This window comes from Bubalus bubalis, chromosome 6 (genome assembly GCF_019923935.1).
Source record: "Bubalus bubalis isolate 160015118507 breed Murrah chromosome 6, NDDB_SH_1, whole genome shotgun sequence".
Taxonomy (NCBI): Eukaryota; Metazoa; Chordata; class Mammalia; order Artiodactyla; family Bovidae; genus Bubalus; species Bubalus bubalis.
The window spans coordinates 94675269-94696921 of record NC_059162.1 but is presented as its reverse complement, the minus strand read 5'-3'; the positions used below and the strand labels follow the sequence as shown (position 1 = coordinate 94696921).

The window sequence follows — 21653 nt, the reverse complement described above, 5'->3', positions numbered from 1 at the left end:
TCTCAAGGCAAGAATTCTGAAGTGGTTTGCCATTCCCTTCTCCAGTGGACCACGTCTTGTCAGCAGAGACATTACTATGCCGACAAAGGTCTGTCTAGTCAAAGCTATGGTTTTTCCAGTAGTCATGTATGAATGTGAGAGTTGGACTATAAAGAAAGCTGAATGCCGAAGAATTGATGCAACCAAAATGATGAAAGCCAAAGAAACGCTTCTGAACTGTGGTGTAGAGAAGACACTTGAGAGTCCTTCATTGCAAGGAGATCAAACCAGTCAATCCTAAAGGAAATCAGTCCTGAATATTCATTGGAAGGACTGATGCTAAAGCTGAAACTCCAGTACTTTGACCACCTGATGTGAGGAACTGACTCATTTGAAAAGACACTGATGCTGGGAAGGATTGAAGGCAGGAGGAGAAGGAGGAGAAGGCAGGAGGATGAGATGGTTGGATGGCATCATCAACTCAATGGACATGAGTTTGAGCAAGCTCCGGGAATTGGTGGTGGACAGGGAAGCCTGGCGTGCTGCAGTCCATGGAGGTCGCAAATAGTCAGACATGACAAGAGACTGAACTGAACTGAATGCATTAAGGAGGAAAAAAAGTTTAAATTTATTTGAATATATTTGCTTCTCTTACAGTGAATCCCCTCTTTCACAAGATTTAAACTCACAGGGCAAGTACATGTATGTCTCCTATTGACATTGAGGAAATGGTAGTTAGATAAAGATTATAAGACATTTACCACTGAACCACTGGGCTTCCCTGGTGTCTCAGTGGTTAAGAATCCACCTGCAGTGCAGGAGCCACAAGAAACCCCCTGGAGGAGGCATGGCAATCCTCTCCAATATTTTTGCCTGGAGAATCCCATGAACAGAGGAGCCTGGTGGGCTACAGTCCATGGGGTCACAAAGAGTCAGTCACAACTGAGGTGATTTAGCACAGCACATAAGACATTTAAGTAGATGATAGGGCTAAAGGAATGGCGGGGGGAAGAGATGTCTACCTTGGATGACTCTATGCTATGCTATGCTAAGTCGCTTCAGTCGTGTCCAACTCTGTGCGACCCCATAGACAGCAGCCCACCAGGCTCCCCCGTCCCTGGGATTCTCCAGGCAAGAACACTGGAGTGGCTTGCCATTTCCTTCTCCAATGCATGAAAGTGAAAAGTGAAAGTGAAGTCGCTCAGTCGTGTCCGACTCTTAGCGACCCCATGGATTGCAGCCTAACAGGCTCCTCTGTCCATGGGATTTTCCAAGCAGGAGTACTGGAGTGGGGTGCCATTGCCTTCTCTGTGGATGACTCTAGATGTCAGTATAGGAAGGCCCAGATATTTGAGCCCCTGTCGTGGTTCGTGCATTTCCTTAGTTATTCCTTATGGCACTCTTTTAAGATGGGTATTCTATACATTTTTCTGATGAGAAACCTTAGAGGTATTAAGTAACTTGCCTATGGTCACATACCTAATAAGTGCCAGAGGCTGAAATTCTGTGATATATTTGTTCGTTCCACTGTACTTCTCTATCATTAACCTAGATAGTGGACAAAAAAATTCTGAGTTTAAGAAAAATTATGGGAGTAGGAGATCATTAGTTTGATTTTGGATAAATTTTAAATTGAAGTTTCAATGGGATAGAAAAATAGGTAGAAGTATCACAGAGGCAACAAACCAGATCATCTTTTGGAGAAGGAATGTTGGTTATAATTTATATTAAATTTTCCTTTTTGGTTTTATTGTGGCATAATCCAGGTCCTTAGAAAAATTTTCATAGTGTGTTTACAAAATCCTGATATGAATATATAACACATTTCAGGAACATGAGTGCTTTCATTTAAATCATTCAATTATCCAGTAGTGTTTGAATCTCTACTAATGTGAATGATACACTGTGCTAGGTGAACAGTATATATTGGTGAGCAAAATGGATATAATCTCTGCCTTGGTTAAGCTTATGAATTGGTGAAGGAATACATTAGTCAGATAATCACAGTCACCTTTTTAGCCCAGGCACAAAATACTACTTGAATCATTTTCATAGAGAGGTGAGGACAGTCAAGTGAACCACCCTCAAAGGTTCCCAGCATCTATATTAATTAGCAGTTTACTACATTGGTGATTTAGATTTTCATAAATCCATTCATTTTGTCCTAAGGGCCCTTGTACATTTCAAGTGGGAAGATCCCCTGGAGAAGGAAATGGCAACCCACTCTAGTATTCTTGCTTGGAGAATCCCATGGACAGAGGAACATGTGGGCTACAGTCCAAAGAGTTGGACACACTGAGTAACTCACATTATCAGTGATTAATTTGTAAACATTTTCCACAGGTTTTCAAAATCATATTTAGGGCTCACTTTTGGAGGGGAAGTGATGGATGTACTATTATTAGTCATTTTTAAAGAATATACTTGGCAAAGCCAAAGCAGCTCTGTAATCCCAGGATTATAGCATATGTATACTAACTAACTTTAATAATTATTTCACAGTTGACTACGGGTTCCTAAAAATCTAAAGGAAAAAACTAAAATGTGAAGGAACACCGCAGTCAGTTAATGGGTGACTATTTTTAGCTATTAGTAGGTAACATTTTTAGTAGGTCATTTATTCATCTATCCATCCAGTGAGGAGCAAAAGCAGACACAACTCTTTATCAAGGATGTTACAGTCTGGTGGGAAAGACAACATTCAAGTTAACATATAACTAAATATAAAATTACAACTATGACAAATGCTATTGAAGGGAAGTTACTTGGTGTAAAAGAGCCTATAATAAAAAAGAATGGTTAGGGAAAATATCTGAAAAAATGGAAGTTAACCTGAACTCTGAAGGAAGAAAAAAGAAGTGTTTAAGCAAGAGTCAGCTTTCTTGGTAGCTCAGTCGGCAAAGAATCTGCCTGCAATGTAGGAGACCAGGGTTTGATCCCTGGGTCAGAAAGAACCCCTGGAGAAGGAAATGGCAACCCACTCTAGTCTTCTTCCCTGGAAAATCTCATGGACAGAGGAGCCTGGTGAGCTGTAGTCCATGAGGTCTTGAGGGTCAGACACAACTTAGTGACTAAACCACCACCAAGCAAGAGTAATGGTGGAAAAGAGTGTTTTATGCAAATACAACAGGTGCTGTGACTTCACATAGAAGAGATCATGCTTCTTTAAAGGATCTGAAAGAAAGCCAGTAAGACTAGAAAGCAGTGAGTGAGTTTGTCAGATGAAAAAGGAGAGGATGGGTGGTAGGTAGACTTATGCAAGGTGTTGGAGGTCTTGTTAAGGACTTTGGACTGCATCCTAAGAGCAGTGGGAAGCTATTGAAGGGGTTTTTAACGTATGTTGAGGAGAGCATAGGGTTGGATTTGTTTTTGAAGATTGCTCTAACTTCTAGGTAGAAAACAAATTGAGATTTTGCTAGCTAATATTGTACATCAGGAAAGAAATGGGAACTTAGACTGAAGTATTGGCAGTAGACATGGAAAGAAATCAACAGACTTCCATCAGCATTTCAGTAGTTAAAGGAGGGGAAGGTGCCAAGGATGTTTCTGTCTTCCAGAACTAGAAAGGTAGTCATGTCATTTACTGAGATAGAGAAGAGGAACAGGTTTTGGAGGGCAGTTCATTTTTGGACATCAAATTAGAACTGTCAAAGTATAACCTGGAGTTTAAAAGCAAGATCTAGACTGGAATATAAATTTGTGAATCACTTATATCTAGGTAGTATTTTTAGCTGTCAACATGGACATGGTTATTAGTGAAGAGTATAGGGCAGGAAAACAGACCAGGACAAAAAGTCACATTTGTGACTCCAGGTGCAGTCACATCATGAGGTTCTAGGGGTTAGGATTTCAACATAAGAATTTTGGGGGACACAGTTCAGCATGTAACACTTCTGTGTCAGAGATGTTTTTCTCTGTGCTTAATAATAACTTCAGAATATTAGTTCCTTTGAACTTACTTTGAAAAATAGGAATAAAACGCAAAACTGTGTACCTGTCATTGTCAAAACATGTTTTTCACAAAGGAGCATTTCTCTTCTTGAGGAGAGGGGCTGCTCCTCAAAACAGACAGGATCTTAGTTCTCATGACCAGGGATCAAACACATGCTCCCAGCAGTGGAAGCACAAGAGTCTTAGCCACTGGACCGCCAGGGAAGTCCATAAAGAAGCATGCCTAGTGAACATCACCAAGTAAACTATTTGAAAACAGGAGAAAGAGTCAATGCAGCACTTATCCATCACTCTTTTTTGGGGAGCCGGGGAGGGAGTGCCAAACCTATGCCCCTTGCAGTGGAAGCACAGAGCCTTAACCACTGGACTGCCAGGGAGTTCTTCCATCACTCTTACCATCTAGATCTTCAGTTCCATTGGAGGACTCATAGTTCTTAGCATATAATTGTAATCACAGTTATGAGTTGTTATTGCAGGAGAACACAAGTCAGTTGGTAAAGAAAGGTGCATATGTCTATAGGAAAGGCACAGGCTTCTAAGAGTTCTCTCCTGGTGGAGTCATACAGAATTGTGCCAACATGTGTGAAGTGTTAACTACCAGGGGAGCCCAAAGTACTGAATAGACATTCACTGCCTAGCATATACCAAAATTGTAGACTCCCAGAGGGAAAACATGTTCAGCATAAGTCATATTGTTCACACAAAGAGTTGAGGCACAGTGAGAAAAATTAGGGAATGTCCCAGAATCCAGCCTTTTAAAAATTGCCGTTTTTATATCCCTGTCCAATCTTCCATTCTAGTCTTCTGACTATATTCTATTTTGCCACTTAGAAAATACCATTGGCTCTCTAATTACTTAACAATAACTTTTCCTTAAGGTCATTTTTAGTAAGTATGATGGGAATAAAACTAGGTGTGTGTCGTAAGAAGAGAGAGGCCATCTTTAAAATAGTAGGAATTCTTAGTCATTTCCTTCTCTGTAGAGGGTTTCTGAAAAGTTACATGTGAACTGAAATTAGAATGGTGAATTATCTAAAATTTCTAGAGGGTTCCTTTGGTTTAACAAAAATACCAAAGAAGAAAATACATCCATAATATGAATAAGAGATCGGAGTTTTGGTTTTGTGTCTATTAATATGCTTCTTCATAAGGTAGAGCTTTCCTTTTCTGTTCTGCTTTCTGTGTTCTCTGTACCCATATGTGAACCACAAGACCAAAGAAATTGAGCCTTTTATAAGCACATGCTTAAGAGACAGTTAAGGTGTTTTGGTCTGTAGTATAGGTCTTTTTGTTTGTACTAATAGTAGGTATGGTCAGGGATTAAGGAGTCTTACAGTACCCACAGTCTTACACTGTTTTGTTCCACTGACTTTCGAATTAGTCATATCTTGATGTGGATGGCAGTCAGTTGATCTGGGACTGAGAATACAAAAAATAGTCTAAATTGGAAGTCATAATTCAGGGGTTGAAAATCTTAGCTGGCAGGGATTACAACAGAGGCCAAAGAGTTGCTTGTGTTCAGAGACAAGCCAGAAAGCTAAGACCAAAGCCAGGGGCAATTGCAGTTAGCCTGAAGTTTGCAAACCAGAGGCATTTGAGGATCGGGAGAAAGCAAAGGGTTCAAATAACTTATTCACTGCAGAAAGTATCAGAGACTCAAATTTTTCAGACTGAAAATCCCATATTCATATATAGCAGTATTTTAAAAACTGTTTCATTGATTCCTAGGATTCTGCAAAGGTACCCTAGATAGGAGGAGGGTGGGGGGGTGCAGGATTCTATTTTTTTTATCAGCAATAGAATCTATTTTATGAGACAGTTTCAAGGTAGAGTTGATGTTTTTTGAAATTCTAAATTCTGAAAGTTGTTGAAATTACAAAACCTTTATTGCAGATGAAAAAAATGTATAACTTTATTAGAAATTCCTACTTTGATGGCTTTTTTTTTTTAATAAAACATTTAAATTTATTTTTAAGAGTTCAGTAGTTACCTTAAGAAAAACATAACTTTTTTGTTGTTTTGGGGGAGGGCTGGGGGAACTTATGTGTATTTCTTTTGCTTCAAAGCCAGGAGAAAGCTAACATGATTTTTTTTTTAAACAATATTTGCATACCTTTTAAAAATGAATTTACAATAAAACATGTAGACATCCATCATAATCAGCAGATAGTCTTAATCAAAAACATTTTAATTTGGATGTACTTTTAACATTATGAGTCATCTACAGTTAACATCTAAAACAAAAAGTAGTTACCTACTCTGAGGCCAAATAATAGTCAATATATAGTACACCTTAACCAATACAATCTGAAAAGATTTTATGAACAAACCTCATAGAGCTTAGTTGCACAAACCTATATTCCTTTTATTACCAACTTCCTGATTGACATTGCTAAATCAAAAATAAATACTAGTACTATACTTTCTCTCCTTGTTAAAAACAGAGAAACGATAATTGTATTTCTAGACTAGATTTTGCCAGTAACTAGTTATTGGACCTGGAACTGGAATTAAGTCTTTCTAGGCTTTAGGTTCCTCATTTTTTTTTTATTTTTAAATTGAAGGATAATTGCTTTATAGAATTTTGTTGTTTCCTGTCAAATGATAGCTTTCTTTAAATGTCATTTCAGTGTAATGCAAACAGACAAAATCCAAATCATTTAACTGAGAGAATCTCCTTGCTGTCCAGCAACCAAGCATGATGTAGTAGAAATTACCAGCTTAAAAGAGAGATCGGAATTCTAACTCCAGTATTGTCAGTAATTATTTAGCAGTTGTTACTATAACTAAGACCTGATGCAGTTAAATAAATAAATTTTTTAAATGAACTTCTAAAAAAAATTTCAAAAACTGAAGAACACAGATCAGATCAGTTGCTCAGTCATGTCCGACTCTTTGTGACCCCATGAATCGCAGCACGCCAGGCCTCCCTGTCCATCACCAACTCCTGGAGTTCACTCAGACTCACGTCCATCGAGTCAGGGATGCCATCCAGCCATCTCATCCTCTGTCGTCCCCTTCTCCTCTTGCCCCCAATCCCTCCCAGCATCAGAGTCTTTTCCAATGAGTCAACTCTTCGCATGAGATGTCCAAAGTACTGGAGTTTCAGCTTTAGCATCAGTCCTTCCAAAGAAATCCCAGGGCTGATCTCCTTCAGAATGGACTGGTTGGATCTCCTTGCAGTCCAAGGCACTCTCAAGAGTCTTCTCCAACACCACAGTTCAAAGGCTTCAATTCTTCGGCACTCAGCCTTCTTCACAGTCCAACTCTCACATCCATACATGACCACAGGAAAAACCATAGCCTTGACTAGACGAACCTTTGTTGGCAAAGTAATATCTCTGCTTTTGAATATGCTATCTAGGTTGGTCATAACTTTCCTTCCAAGGAGTAAGCGTCTTTTAATTTCATGGCTGCAGTCACCATCTGTAGTGATTTTGGAGCCCAGAAAAATAGCCTGACACTGTTTCCACTGTTTCCCCATCTATTTCCCATGAAGTGATGGGTCCGGATGCCATGATCTTCGTTTTCTTAATGTTGAGCTTTAAGCCAACTTTTTCACTCTCCACTTTCACTTTCATCAAGAGGCTTTTTAGTTCCTCTTCACTTTCTGCCATAAGGGTGGTGTCATCTGCATATCTGAGGTTATTGATATTTCTCCCGGCAATCTGGATTCTAGCTTGTGTTTCTTCCAGTCCAGCGTTTCTCATGATGTACTCTGTATAGAAGTTAAATAAACAGGGTGACAATATACAGCCTTGACGTACTCCTTTTCCTATTTGGAACCAGTCTGTTGTTCCATGTCCAGTTCTAACTGTTGCTTCCTGACCTGCATACAAATTTCTCAAGAGGCAGATCAGGTGGTCTGGTATTCCCATCTCTCGAAGAATTTTCCAGTTTATTGGGATCCACACAGTCATAGGCTTTGGCATAGTCAATAAAGCAGAAATAGATGCCTTTCTGGAACTCTTGCTTTTTCCGTGACCCAGCGGATGTTGGCAATTTGATCTCTGGTTCCTCTGCCTTTTCTAAAACCAGCTTGAACAGCAGGAAGTTCACGGTTCACATATTGCTGAAGCCTGGCTTGGAGAATTTTGAGCATTACTTTACTAGCGTGTGAGATGAGTGCAATTGTGCGGTAGTTTGAGCATTCTTTGGCATTGCCTTTCTTTGGGATTGGAATGAAAACTGACCTTTTCCAGTCCTGTGGCCACTGCTGAGTTTTCCAAATTTGCTGGCATATTGAGTGCAGCACTTTCACAGCATCATCTTTCAGAATTTGGAATAGGTCCACTGGAATTCCATCACCTCCACTAGCGTTGTTCGTAGTGATGCTTTCTAAGGCCCACTTAACTTCACATTCCAAGATGTCTGGCTCTAGGTCAGTGATCACACCATCATGATTATCTGGGTTGTGAAGATCTTTTTTGTACAGTTCTTCTGTGTATTCTTGCCATCTCTTTTTTATATCTTCTGCTTCTGTTAGGTCCATACCATTTCTGTCCTTTATCGAGCCCATCTTTGCATGAAATTTTCCTTTGGTATCTCTGATTTTCTTGAAGAGATCTCTAGTCTTTCCCATTCTGTTGTTTTCCTCTATTTCTTTGCATTGATCGCTGAAGAAGTCTTTCTTATCTCTCCTTGCTATTCTTTGGAACTCTGCATTCAGATGTTTATATCTTTCCTTTTCTCCTTTGCTTTTTGCTTCTCTTCTTTTCACAGGTATTTGTAAGGCCTCCCCAGACAGCCATTTTGCTTTTTTGCATTTCTTTTCCGTGGGGATGGTCTTGATCCCTGTCTCCTGTACAATGTCACGAACCTCATTCCATAGTTCATGAGGCACTCTGTCTATCAGATCTAGGCCCTTAAATCTATTTCTCACTTCCACTGTATAATCATAAGGGATTTGATTTAGGTCATACCTGAATAGCCTAGTGGTTTTCCCTACTTTCTTCAATTTAAGTCTGAATTTGGCAATAAGGAGTTCATGGTCTGAGCCACAGTCAGCTCCTGGTCTTGTTTTTGCTGACTGTATAGAGCTTCTCCCAGAGAAGGCAATGGCACCCCAGTCCAGTACTCTTGCCTGGAAAATCCCATGGACAGAGGAGCCTGGTAGGCTGCAGTCCATGGGGTTGCTAAGAGTCGGACACGACTGAGCGACTTCACTTTCACTTTTCACTCTCATGCATTGGAGAAGGAAATGGCAACCCACTCCAGTGTTCTTGCCTGGAGAATCCCAGAGACGGGGGAGCCTGGTGGGCTGCCGTCTATGGGGTCACACAGAGTCGGACACGACTGAAGCGACTTAGCAGCAGCAGCAGCAGCATAGAGCTTCTCCATCTTTGGCTGCAAAGAATATAATCAGTCTGATTTCGGTGTTGACCATCTGGTGATGTCCATGTATAGAGTCTTCTCTTCTGTTGTTGGAAGAGGGTGTTTGTTATGACCAGTGCATTTTCTTGGCAAAACTCTATTAGTCTTTGCCCTGCTTCATTGCGTATTCCAAGGCCAAATTTGCCTGTTACTCCAGGTGTTTCTTGACTTCCTACTTTTACATTCCAGTCCCCTATAATAAAAAGGACATCTTTTTTGGGTGTTAGTTCTAAAAGTTCTTGTAGGTCTTCATAGAACCATTCAACTTCAGCTTCTTCAGCGTTACTGGTTGGGGCGCGCGCGGCGAGAGGAGCCACCCCACATCCGAGGTCAGGGGCAGAATCCGGGAGAACCCCATGCCTGAAGGGCGGTGGCCAAGAGGAGTTACTCCACATCCAAGGTCAGGGGCAGCGGCCAAGAGTACCAGACTGCGACGGCGCAGGAATGGCCAAGAGGAGCTACCCTGTGTCGGAGGTCAGGGGTTGCGGCCAGGAGGAGATACCCCACACCCCAAGCCCGAGGCCAGGGGTGGCGGGCAGGAGGAGCTACCCCACGCCCCCACGCCCGAGGCAAAGGGCGGTGGCCGGGAGGACCAACCCCATGTCCAAGGAGCAGTGGCTGCGTGGGCACAGAAGGGCCTAGAGGAGCTATCCCACGTTGAAGGACACAACACCTGATTAAAAGAGCCTGCCAAAGGCTCAGTAGAATAACAAAAAAAGACGTGCACCAACGCATATCATCGTGTCTGAATCTGCGACCCGTGGACTGCAGCATGCCAGGTTTCCCTGTCCTTCACTATTTCCTGGAGTTGACTCAGATTCATGTCCACTGAGTCAATGATGCTGTCAAACCGTCTCATCCTCTGTTGCCCTTTTGTTGTACCTCCATCTTTCCCAGCAGCAGGGTCTTTGCCAGTGAGTCAGCTCTTTGCATCAGATGGCCAAAGTATTGGAGCTTTAGCATCAGTCCTTTCAATGAATATTCAGAGTTGAGAGTCCCCTTGCTGTGCAGGGGACTCTCAAGAGTCTTCTCCAGAGCCACAATTTGAAAGCATCAGTTCTTCAATGCTCAGCCTTCTTAATGGTCCAGCTCTCATATTCGTACATGACTACTGGAAAAACCATAGCTTTGACTATACAGACTTTTTTTCGCAAAGTGATGTCTCCACTTTTTAGTATGCTGCGTTTTTCATAGTTTTTCTTCCAAGCAACAAGTGTCTTCTAATTTCATGACTGCAGTCACCATCCACAGTGATACTGGAAACCAAGAAAATAAAATCTGTCACTGTTTCCACATTTTCCCCATCTATTTGCCGTGAAATGATGGGACTGGATGCTATGATCTTAGTTTTTTGAATGTTGGATTTTAAGCCAGCCTTTTTTCACTCTCCTCTTTCACCCTTAGCAAGAGGCTGTTTAGTTCCTCTTCGATTTCTGTCATCGGAGTGGTATCATCTGCGTATCTAAGGTTATTGATATTTCTCCCAGCAATCTTGATTCCAGCTTGTGCTTCATCCAGCCTGGCATTTCACATGATGTACTCTGCATATAAATTAAATAAGCAGGGTGACAGAATACAGCCTTGACGTACTCCTTTTCCACTTTGGAACCAGTCCATTGTTCTGTGTCCCATTCTAACTATTGCTTCTTGATCTGCATACAGATTTCCTGGGAGACAGGTAAGGTGGTCTAGTATTCCCATCTCTTTAAGAATTTTCCAGTTTGTTGTGATCCACATCGCCAAAGGCTTTAGCATAATCAGTGAAGTGGAAGTAGATGCTTTTCTAGAATTCCTTTGCTTTCTCTGTGATCCAACAGATGTTGGCAATTTGATCCCTGGTTCCTCTACCTTTTCTAAATCCAGCTTGTACATCTGGAAGTTCTCAGTTCACATACAATTGAAGCTTAGCTTGAAAGATTTTGACCATTACCTTGCTTGCATGTGAAATGAGCACAATTGTATTGTAGTTAGAACATTTTTTGGCATTGCCCTTCTTTATTTAGGATTGGCATGAAAACTGATCTTTTTCAGTCCTCTGGCCACTGCTGAGTTTTCCAAATTTGCTGACATATTGAGTGAAGCACTTGAACAGCATCCTCTTTTAGGATTTGAAATAGCTCAGCTGGAATGACATCACCTCCACTAGCTTTGCTTGTAGTAATGTTTCCTAAGGCCCACTTGACTTCACACTCCAGGATGTCTGGCTCTAGGTGAGTGATCACACCATTGTGGTTATCCAGGTCATTAAAACCTTTTTGGATAGTTCTTCTGTGTATTCTTGCCACCTCTTCTTAATCTCTTCTTCTTCTTTTAGGCATTTGCTGTTTCTGTCCTTTATTGTGCCTATCTTTGCATGAAATGTTCCCTTGGTATCTCCAGTTTTCTTGAAGAGATCTCACAGTCTTTCTCACTCTATTTTTTCCTCTGTTCCTTTGCCTTGTTCACTTAAGATGACTTTCTTCTATCTCTCCTTGCTATTCTCTGGAACTCTGCATTCAGTTGGATGTATCTTTCCCTTTCTCCTTTGCCTTTCACTTCTTTTCTTAGCTTTTTGTAAACCCTCCTCAGACAACCACTTTGCTTTCTCTTATTTCTTTTTCTCTGGAATGGTTTTGATTACTGCTTCCTGTACAGTATTAGGAATCTGTCCATAGTTCTTCAGGCATTCTGTCTACCAGATCAGATGTAACTGTAGGCAAGCTTGGGCCTGTAAAATGAGAAAGTTGTTCTTAAAGATTCTTTTTTGAAATGTTTTACTTCTTTCTGTCATAGTCTGGTCCATTTCTTCTTTTTAAAAAATTGTTTTATTTCATTTTCAGCTTTATTGAGGTATAGTTGAAATACAAAATTGAAAATTTAGTTCATTTCTTAAAGTAAATGTTGGAATGCTGTCACATAATAGTGGAGCCACAATAATAGTAGCTAACATTTATTTAATGAACTTTTGTATGTGCAGTAGTCCTAGTAGAAACTGGACAGATGGTCCGGAGAAGGACATTGAATCTCATTGTCCTCCCAGCTTTTTGACCTTCCTTGAAGCCCCTCAAACCATAAAATCGTTCGAGCTCAGAAAAAAAAAAAAAAATTGCCCACTAGGTATAAAAGCTTTAATAGGTGACTATCTAAACCAGAGGTGCAATAGCCATTTTTATGATCTTTAATAACAGAAGGGTCATGTAACTTTTATAGGACTGAAGAAAAGCTTTCATGCTGTGAAATGCAGTTTTGTACCTCACTTCCTCTGAAAGCTAGAATTGACATCCTTTTCTTGCTTAATGACTGTATTTGTTAACTGAAGTTTCACTGTATTCTGTTTAATCTTAATTCTCTTATAGGCAGACACATGCAATAGGAGGCTAAAGGCAGTGTGTATCAATATTGGGTGGCAAGTAGGAGGATCGGGTAAAGTTTTACATTGACAAGACACTAATATACTTTGAACCAGTGGACCTGCAGGGGAAAGTAGAGGGAATTCCAAGAACAAAGGCAGTAAGATAGACAAGCTTGAAACTTTTAGGAAACAGCTAATTGGGCTGAAGTAATAGAGCTCTTCAAATGCAATATTGATAGTTATAAAAGCCACTGTTTAGTGAGTTCCTGCCATTCTAAGGTTCACCGTCTTTCTCATTTAAGTCTTAACAGCAACCATATAAGGTAGGGTAATCCAGATAGGTTAAATCTCTTCAACAGGGCTGTACTGGCAGAGAAGTAACTTTGACAGTAATCCAAGGTTATCTGGATCCAAAAACCATACTTGATAATAATAAAATATGTTCTTTGCATGTGAAATGAACTAAATATTTGGATGAAGAATGTAATTCTGATAAGTATCCATATGCTTGGTTATTATTTTCTAGATGAGCTAAAAGTAATAATCATTATTGATTTCATGTGGGAATTTATGAAACATGAAACTTGTAACTACTGGCATTTTACTTGTGTCATAGAATATAATATTATTTGATAAGAATTTACCTTTTTTTGAAATCTTTAATTACAGATTTGTTCTGAATCTCAAAAGAAATAGTCTTGAGTTGAATTGCCTTTGACCAGAAACTCAATAATAACTAGTCAGAAAATGGGTTTATAAGAATAGGGCTAATTTAAAGGAACATAATCGTATCTTTAAGAGACATTGTGATGAAATGTCTTTTTCCTTGAATTAAATATTTCAGTATTTGAGCCTAATATATATGTATCTGAGACTTGCCCCTAAAATTTCTCTTTGAAAAGCATATTTATATTGAGCCCTTACAAAGTCTCATTATGGGTGCTCTCTCTTATTTTCTTTTGAACCCCAGAAACCATTGACTAAAAACAGCCTCAGCTGATGCTAGTTCTGAATACTTAGGGAGGTTATTTCACAGAATTTTTTTTAAGTTGTTAAACAGTTTTTTCAAATTGTTAAAAAAGGTTGTGTCAACAAATTCAGCTATTATTCCTGAAGGCATAATCTCCTACTTGCACATGTTGGCTATCGTTGTAAACAAATGCCTAAATTGTAGAGATCATGAGTAATCCTACAGGATGAATAAAAATAATATTTTCTAATGTTAATGTGAATGGATAGTTGTGATTTAATGTAAATTTTCCTATGAAGACGTTATACATAGATTGAAAGTGTTATGTCTCAGTCAGTTTATTCAGTAGAGAGGTTATCTGAAACACTGTATTAGGTGGCTCAAAAATGGTTTTAGCAACAATGAAATCATTAGGTCAGAGATGAACTATCTTCATTGTATTCATCGAGTTGAGATCTTTTCCCAGATGTCTCATCAGAGGTTTTTTCTGAGTATCTTATCTAATAAGGTAGCTTTCTCCATCAATCAAGGAACTTTATTTTGTTTACACTTCACTCCCCATCACCTAGCACATAATAGATACTCAGGTATCTGTTGAAACAATGTATAAAGAGTGTGAATAAAATTATCTCATAAATGTGAGACTTCCCTAATGGCTCAGACAGGAATCCACCTGCAATGTGGCAAACTTGGGTTCAGTCCCTGGGTTGAGAAGATCCCCTGGAGGAGGGCATGGCAACCCACTCCAGTATTCTTGCCTGGAGAATCCCCATGGACAGAGGAACCTGGCAGGCGACAGTCCATGGGGTCTCAAAGAGTCAGACACAACTGAGCAACTAAGCACACTACAGCGAGTAGAAAAATAAAGCAATACAGTTGCTTGAACAAGGTTGACCCTTGAACTACATAGGTTTGAACTGCACAGGTCCAGTTATGCATGGGTTTTTTTTTCCAACTAATATGTACTACGGTATTGCATGATTCATGGTTGAGTCCTCGAATGTGTTTTCCATTTGGAAGGAAGGTGGCCTCATTTGGCTCACTGGATCATCATATCCAAATACATATCCAAAGCCTAATTTTACAGGAATTTATTGCGATAATGTCTCATCTTTCCAAATAAACAAAAAATTAATTTTAAGATTGTTGTCTGTATGGAAAGAAATAACAAGTTTGCAAATAAGAAGAATCTGTAATGGCCAATTCTAATGTAAATAATGATATATACCAAGACCATGAAACTCCCATTGTGGCCTACAGAATACTGAATACAGTCCATTTGGTTAATTAATTACATTGATTTATCTGTTTGTGTATCAGGAATGAATATGTCTGTGTTATATGGTTTTCCTATAGAAATACTTCAAGTAACATTCCATGCCAGTTTTACTGTAAACCTTGTTTTTATATCCTTTAACAGTAAGTCAGATATGCTAAAGTTAAGGCAGGGTTAACAAAATTTCATGCCAGTGCATATTTGTCCAATCTCCTCCCTCTCCAAGGTCCCCTCCTCAGCCCAAAAAGGAAGAAACAAAAGGAAAACATTACCTAGAAAACAGATTTTTTAAAAAATAATTATTTTCTCCATTTTAAAAAATTTAGGAACAAGTTCCAGTTCCGGTCTATCATCCAACACCTAGCCAGACTCGCCTAGCAACTCAGCTGACTGAAGAGGAACAAATTAGGATAGCTCAAAGAATAGGCCTTATACAGCATCTGCCTAAAGGAGTTTATGACCCTGGAAGAGATGGATCAGAAAAAAAGATCCGGGAGTAAGTTTTAATTTATATATGTTTCAAAGGTCTTTCTTCAGAGATTTGTTTTTTAAAAATATTCTGTTGCATTTTGAGAGTCAGATATTTAATGAATTCTAGGCAAAAATTTGTTTAGATGTAGAAATTAAGAATTTTCATATAAAAAGAAATAAATGATGGTACAAATTCTGACCATTTTATAGGTTGTCTGTGTCCATTTGGATGACAGTTAATGTCAGTTAAAAATTATTTACCTGTGTAATAAGTGTGAACTAGTACCAGCATTGCTTGTGGCCTAATCAATTGGTAAAGCCGTTTGGCAATATTTCATGGAGAAGGCAATGGCACCCCACTCCAGTACTCTCGCCTGGAGAATCCCATGGACGGAGGAGCCTGGTGGGCTGCAGTCCGTGGGGTCCTGAAGAGTTGGACACGACTGAGCGCCTTCACTTTCGCTTCTCCCTTTCATGCATTGGAGAGGGAAATGGCAGCCCACTCCGGTGTTCTTGCCTGGAGAATCCCAGGGACTGTGGAGCCTGGTGGGCTGCTGTCTATGGGGTCACACAGAGTCAGACACGACTGAAGCGACACAGCAGCAGTAGCATGGACCTTTAGATCTAAACCCTTTGAGACAGTTAATTCTAGAGACCTATCCTAGAATATGTACCTCACTTCAGCTCCCAGAGTTTTATGTGCAGAGATAGTTACCATAGTTCTAGTTAGTGAAAAACAATAATAGAGGAATACTTTGGTAGGTTATATAGAGGTTAAAATTGTTTGCTAAGAATTTTAGTGATATGAGGAAAATCTTACCTATTTCTTAACTTATAGAATAATTGTACTAAGTCTGATGAGTTACATATAAAATTTTACTTCAGGGAGATTTTTTCCTTCAGAGTTGATTATTGTTTGAGAATCCCTGAGAACAACTATTTTCCTTGTAGATTAAGAATGATCTTTACCAACACAGACATAAAGTAATTTATTATGCTGTGCTTGGCTGTTTGAGCTGTAGCACCATTTAGGGTTAGTGGTTCTGTATTTACGTGTAGTTATTAAAGTGAAAGCTGCCTGGGCTTACACTGAAAACTCAGTTCAAATAAAATTAATCTAACATGGTTTCTTATCTACTAAAGCTTCACATCCTCCTTAAGGTGTCTTCTGTAATATGTAGCTGTTTTTACAAGCACTGTTCTAGCAGTGGACTTGATTCCTATCTGATACCTTTCTCTTTGTTGATTGCTCTCAAACTCTTCAAATTCCCAGGTGATTGAAATAAGAGATTGTAGCAGGATAACGCTAAGAAAAAATTCCGTCTGGATGCTTAGGTGATAGAATGACAGGAAGCCGTTTTTGTCTGTTCATATTAACACTGTCTTTGTAATAGGGATTTTAAAGAGTATTCTAGATAGATCACTTGTCTAAAAATGCTCTCTCATTTCTCTCTCTCACCCCAACAGGTGTGTGATCTGTATGATGGACTTTGTTTATGGGGACCCAATTCGATTTCTGCCGTGCATGCACATCTATCACCTGGACTGTATAGATGACTGGTTGATGAGATCCTTCACGTGCCCCTCCTGCATGGAGCCAGTTGATGCAGCACTGCTTTCGTCCTACGAGACTAATTGAGCCAGGGTCTCTCATCTGACTTCAAGTGAACCATCATTTTTGGTGGTTTTGATCTTTTGTCACTGAGCCCAAAGAGCCAGGGATTAGGAATTAAGATCATGCACAAAAGTTTCCTAAAATTTCCTGAATGGCTGCAGATGTTGGGGAAAGTACGTGATATTTTAGAAACTTAGGGGGAAAAGTAGGATGGTATTTTTATGTAAAGCCTTGACCCAGTGTTTAAAAATATAATTGTATTTAGATCTTGTTATTGCTCCAGTACATAGGAATTGTGTAAAGTGTTACAGCAGCTGTATATGTTTCAATTGTGTGTGTCAAAGATTAGGAAAAAGATAGTGGTTGTTTTTTCCTAAATGAAATAACTTTCTTCTTCTCCCCCACCCAAATTCTTTTCTGAAGTTGCTGGCATTTGGGTCAAGGTTTTATTAAAAGCTACATTTTATAACACTGGCACAAAAAAAGTAGTTTTAAGCTTGTTTGCACAGTTCTTTTTTTCCATTGGAAATGGAATTCATTGCCTTAGGTCTTTTTTAAATAGTGTATTATTATCGTTGGGGCTGGCTCTATGCTTGAAAACCAGTTTATTTATAACCTGTTATAAGTGCTATATCTGTTTGCAGTTAGGAAATGCAGAATTCAAAGTGATCTCCTAGCTTGTAAGCAAACTGAGATGCACTATCCCTTTTCTATTAAAATAAAAATCAGTTAATGTGTCAAGAAACCAACTCTAGTAAAGTCAGGTTTAATATTAGCCTTTCTTATGTGTTTCATCTAATTATTTTGGTTGTTAATATGGTGATAATTATTTTGGTTGTTAATATGGTGATAATTAAAAGTCAAGGTAAATTTTAAATATTAGGAATCCTGATTTATTGAGCTTGAATTATGCCACCATGCTTATGTAAAAATGAAAGTGGCAACATGGTTAAACTGAGAAAGTTTCTCAGTTGTAACAATTTTGATTTTTTTCTTTCCTGTGACCTTCCCTGTTGTCTTGAACCATAGCAAAAGGATACTGCATCTCTTGTTGTATTGCTGAGGTTATTGAAGTTACATAAAACACATCTCAGTCTCTGTTTCTTGGAAGGAAAGTCCTGCTAGTTGACTGACAGTTCTAAGCAGGGAGAATTAAGATAAATGTGTTTAATTAATGTTTTGCACACAAATGCAGAATTTATATAACCACATGACATCATAGTTGTGATCTCAAAAAAAGGACTTTATCTTTTTCTTGCAGTTAAATGTAGGAATTCTCTGAAACTCTAAGCTTCTGAAGTGTTAGAGGTAGAGATGGTGTAGCAAAGATGTAGTTTGTAATGTTTTATCCATTTAGCATGTGTTTATTTTTTGTTATGTACTAGAAGGTGACATATTTGTTTGGCTCAGTGATAATTACAACTAAAAAATCATTCATTAGCAAAAGGAGAAGCAATCTCAACCTTAACAAATCAGAAATGTTTCTTATTATTTTGTATTGAGTTGAATATTTGACTCTTTAACACTTTTCTACATACAAAACACAAGTCAAGTCTCTTGAAGGGTTCTTCATAATTGTATTATAGAAGAATTAGGTATGTTATAAGCACTTAAAGATTTGACATTCAACTGTAGCAGTATCCATGTTGGTTAATTTTCTTATGAGCCCCATGATGAGTTTGAGAAAAATTGAAAGAAATTATAGATTATCAGGTTCTGTTAAATTGTTACATGTATCTTGCTTAAGTTTTTGTTCATTAATTTATATCCAATTACATAAAGCAAATTTGGAGGAAACACCTGAAGTTGTGCAATATTTTCAGCGATATTTTTTATCTTTGTGTTTTCTACTTAAACATGATGTCTGTCATCAAGTGTTATAGTCAGACTTTCTTTTTTTCTAGATTGTCAAAATTGGTAAATGAACATTTTTTTTAATCATCTTCTATGTTGCTATTAGTCTTTCTTTATTAACAGGTTTCTTTTACAGAAGTTTGGCGGTAATATTGAGGGAACCAGGATTGAGCTGAATTTTTTTTTTTTTAATAAGGTACTTTGTATTCTTTAATTTTGATCTCCACATACCATGTTAAGAACCATCAATTTTGGCTTTTACCAAGTTAAATAAAGTTATAGTACAGTTGTAAAGGGCTAAAGTTAGAATTGATTACATAAGAATCAATTCTCCCAAGTTATCTAATCCTTTCTTCAGAACACACATGTATAAATTTAATTAATTGCCTTTAGTTTTCTAGGTATATATATAAACTTTGGGGGAAGTATTTTTTATGGCTTGGCTTTTACTATCATCTAATCATAAGTTTAGACACTTGGTAGCTTCTAAATTTTCTAAAGCAAATAATAGGCATATTACCCTGTTATCCAGCATAATTAGGATTGGGTAAGACGTGTTCAGGCTTGGCTGTAGGATTTGAAATGTCTGAAAAGCCTGACCAGTAAAAAATAAAAGAATCTTATTCTTTTAAATGTAAACCATAGAAGAAATACTTTCAGATACTTGGAGTTTGGTTCACACAAACTTTTTAAATGCTATGAGTGTTCTTTATAAGACATCTCTTATAACAGGTATTGACTCTCCCAACTACTTTCAATGTCTATATGACATAAAACAGAATATATAGTGAGCATCGAGGTAACAAGTTCTCTATGTGAAAAGCTCCTCTTTTTTTAGGGAAGCATACATTTTTAAAAAGGATTAACAATAAAGGAGTACAAAGTAAAACTGCCTGTGGTCCTTAGACTGAAAATGGCAAACAGAAAAGGTAAGTTTTTTGGCATAATTCATAAATGTAGACAGTTGGTGGCCATGTTTGCTTACAAAGGCATTGGCTAGCAGATCAGTTTCTCAGAGTCAACTGAGGACACTTGACACTTGCATGTTAAGTGCATCATACCTAATCAGCTAATTTTTTAAGCCTTTAAATTTGAAATCGGTGGACATGAGAAAAAGTGGATTTTTGGTTAGTATCTCCTGAAGTAATACTAAATTTACTCACCTGAATTTAAAGATCATCTATTCTTTTACTGGGTAGGGAAAAAGTTAGATAGTTTGTAGGCCCTGCTAGCGTCCCCTGTGTAGCTCCCCTTTCCTAGGCTTCCCTAAGACGCAGGCTCGGCAAGGGTTGTCCGCATCATGTGAGGATGGCCATGGGAGCCCTCAGGGTCATTCAGTCATATTCTGACTGCCTTCTGTTACTCCTTTTGAGGACGTAGTTTAATTCCTTCTAATTTCTTCCTGGCCCCACTTTAGAAGTATTTTGCCATCATTAAATTAAAAAGTGTGGAGTAAAAATGTCCATCTACAAAATTTCATCTTTGCACTAAATGTCATTACTGATTGACCCACTGTTAGGTGACTGACCTGAGAGCTATCAAGAAATGGCCTGCGAATTTTTCTTCAGTTCTGTATTGTCAGAATAGACACTTGCTTATGGCCAGGCAGTAGTTTAATTAATGCTCATAATTCGGATTTAGACAGAGCTTTAGTTTGTAGAAATTTCAAGTGAAACATAAGGATTTAATGGGAATGACTGTTAACTTCTTGATTACATTATGTAAAACACCTTAAAATGATGCTTTTTCTGAGTGGTTTGAAAGATGTAGCAAGTCCACTTCATGTATTTAGGAAAAGTTAAGTGGACTGTTTGTTTTCTCTTCACATAAATTATTGTTTTTTAACTAGAGAAAAATACATGGTTTTTTAAGCTCTAAGAGTTACATTATAACACAGTAATGTTTGTATTAAAATGCCATATAGAAGTTAGTATGAATGAGGCACATGTAATTTGCGAATATTAAATGTACTTTGTAATGCCTTTTCTGAGAGCCTCTGGGTCTGAAAACATCAGTACTGGGTGATTGTTTATTCAGATATTGATTGTCCCAATAACAGGTATCCAGACTTTGCTTTTTGATTTATCCTTCATTTTCTTGCATGGGAACAGAAAATGCAGATAAATTCCTTTACAACTCATTTCTTGATCCATAAACCGTTTGTTAAGAGGCTTCAGTAAAATTTTACAAAAGGGGTTTGTACTTAACCTGCACCTTTTAATTGTCCACATTGTTCTTCGTTACGTTATCACCCTGAGCAATGTGCATCAGCCCAGGACAGTAACTGGATACATCTAATTAATGTTACTGAGAGACTGAAGAGTTTAAGGAGACTTTAAGAGGTACTAACTTCTCCATTTTTGTTTTTTGAGAAAAGTTACTGTCCACTGGAAGACTTAGTTATCTTGGATGCTTTCCACAGTAAGTTTGTTTTTGTCTGCATAGTGAATGAAGCAGCATTATTAATAAGGTCCAGATTTTAGGCATCTAAAACTGATTGTGATCAAATGAGAAGCACTGCCTGTTTGCCTTGAACACATTGTAAGCAGTGCTTGTTGACTGTTTCTTGGTGCTGAGAAAAAGAAGTTGAAAAATGCAACTGAGGGTTTACTTCAGGAGTCTGGTCATAGTAGTGAACTCTGAATGATTACGAGAAAATTTGGTTGGCTAAGCAAGTGCTGGGCCCTTTTCTCTGGGAGCCATATAGTAGTTAATCTAGTCATTTTGGATCCAAAAGCAGGTTGTAGGTGTTACGTGAATTGGGAAGCCTGGGCTATCTTAGCAGAAAGACATTGAGATTGGCTTCCCAGCACTATCCATACCAGAGGTATGG

The 21653-nt window shown here is 38.4% G+C and overlaps 1 protein-coding gene across 1 annotated transcript in view; it reads left to right on the top strand.

Annotated features, from left to right (window-relative positions):
• RNF11 (ring finger protein 11) overlaps window positions 1–18909 on the top strand; it is a 44895-nt gene extending 25986 nt beyond the window's left edge. Inside the window, exons 2-3 of the mRNA XM_006059255.4 lie at window positions 15207–15376; window positions 16819–18909. Of these exons, the coding sequence (XP_006059317.1) occupies window positions 15207–15376; window positions 16819–16990 (342 nt within the window). The 3' untranslated portion in view covers window positions 16991–18909. The remainder of the gene's footprint in view (window positions 1–15206; window positions 15377–16818) is intronic.
• The last annotated feature ends 2744 nt before the right edge of the window (window positions 18910–21653 follow it).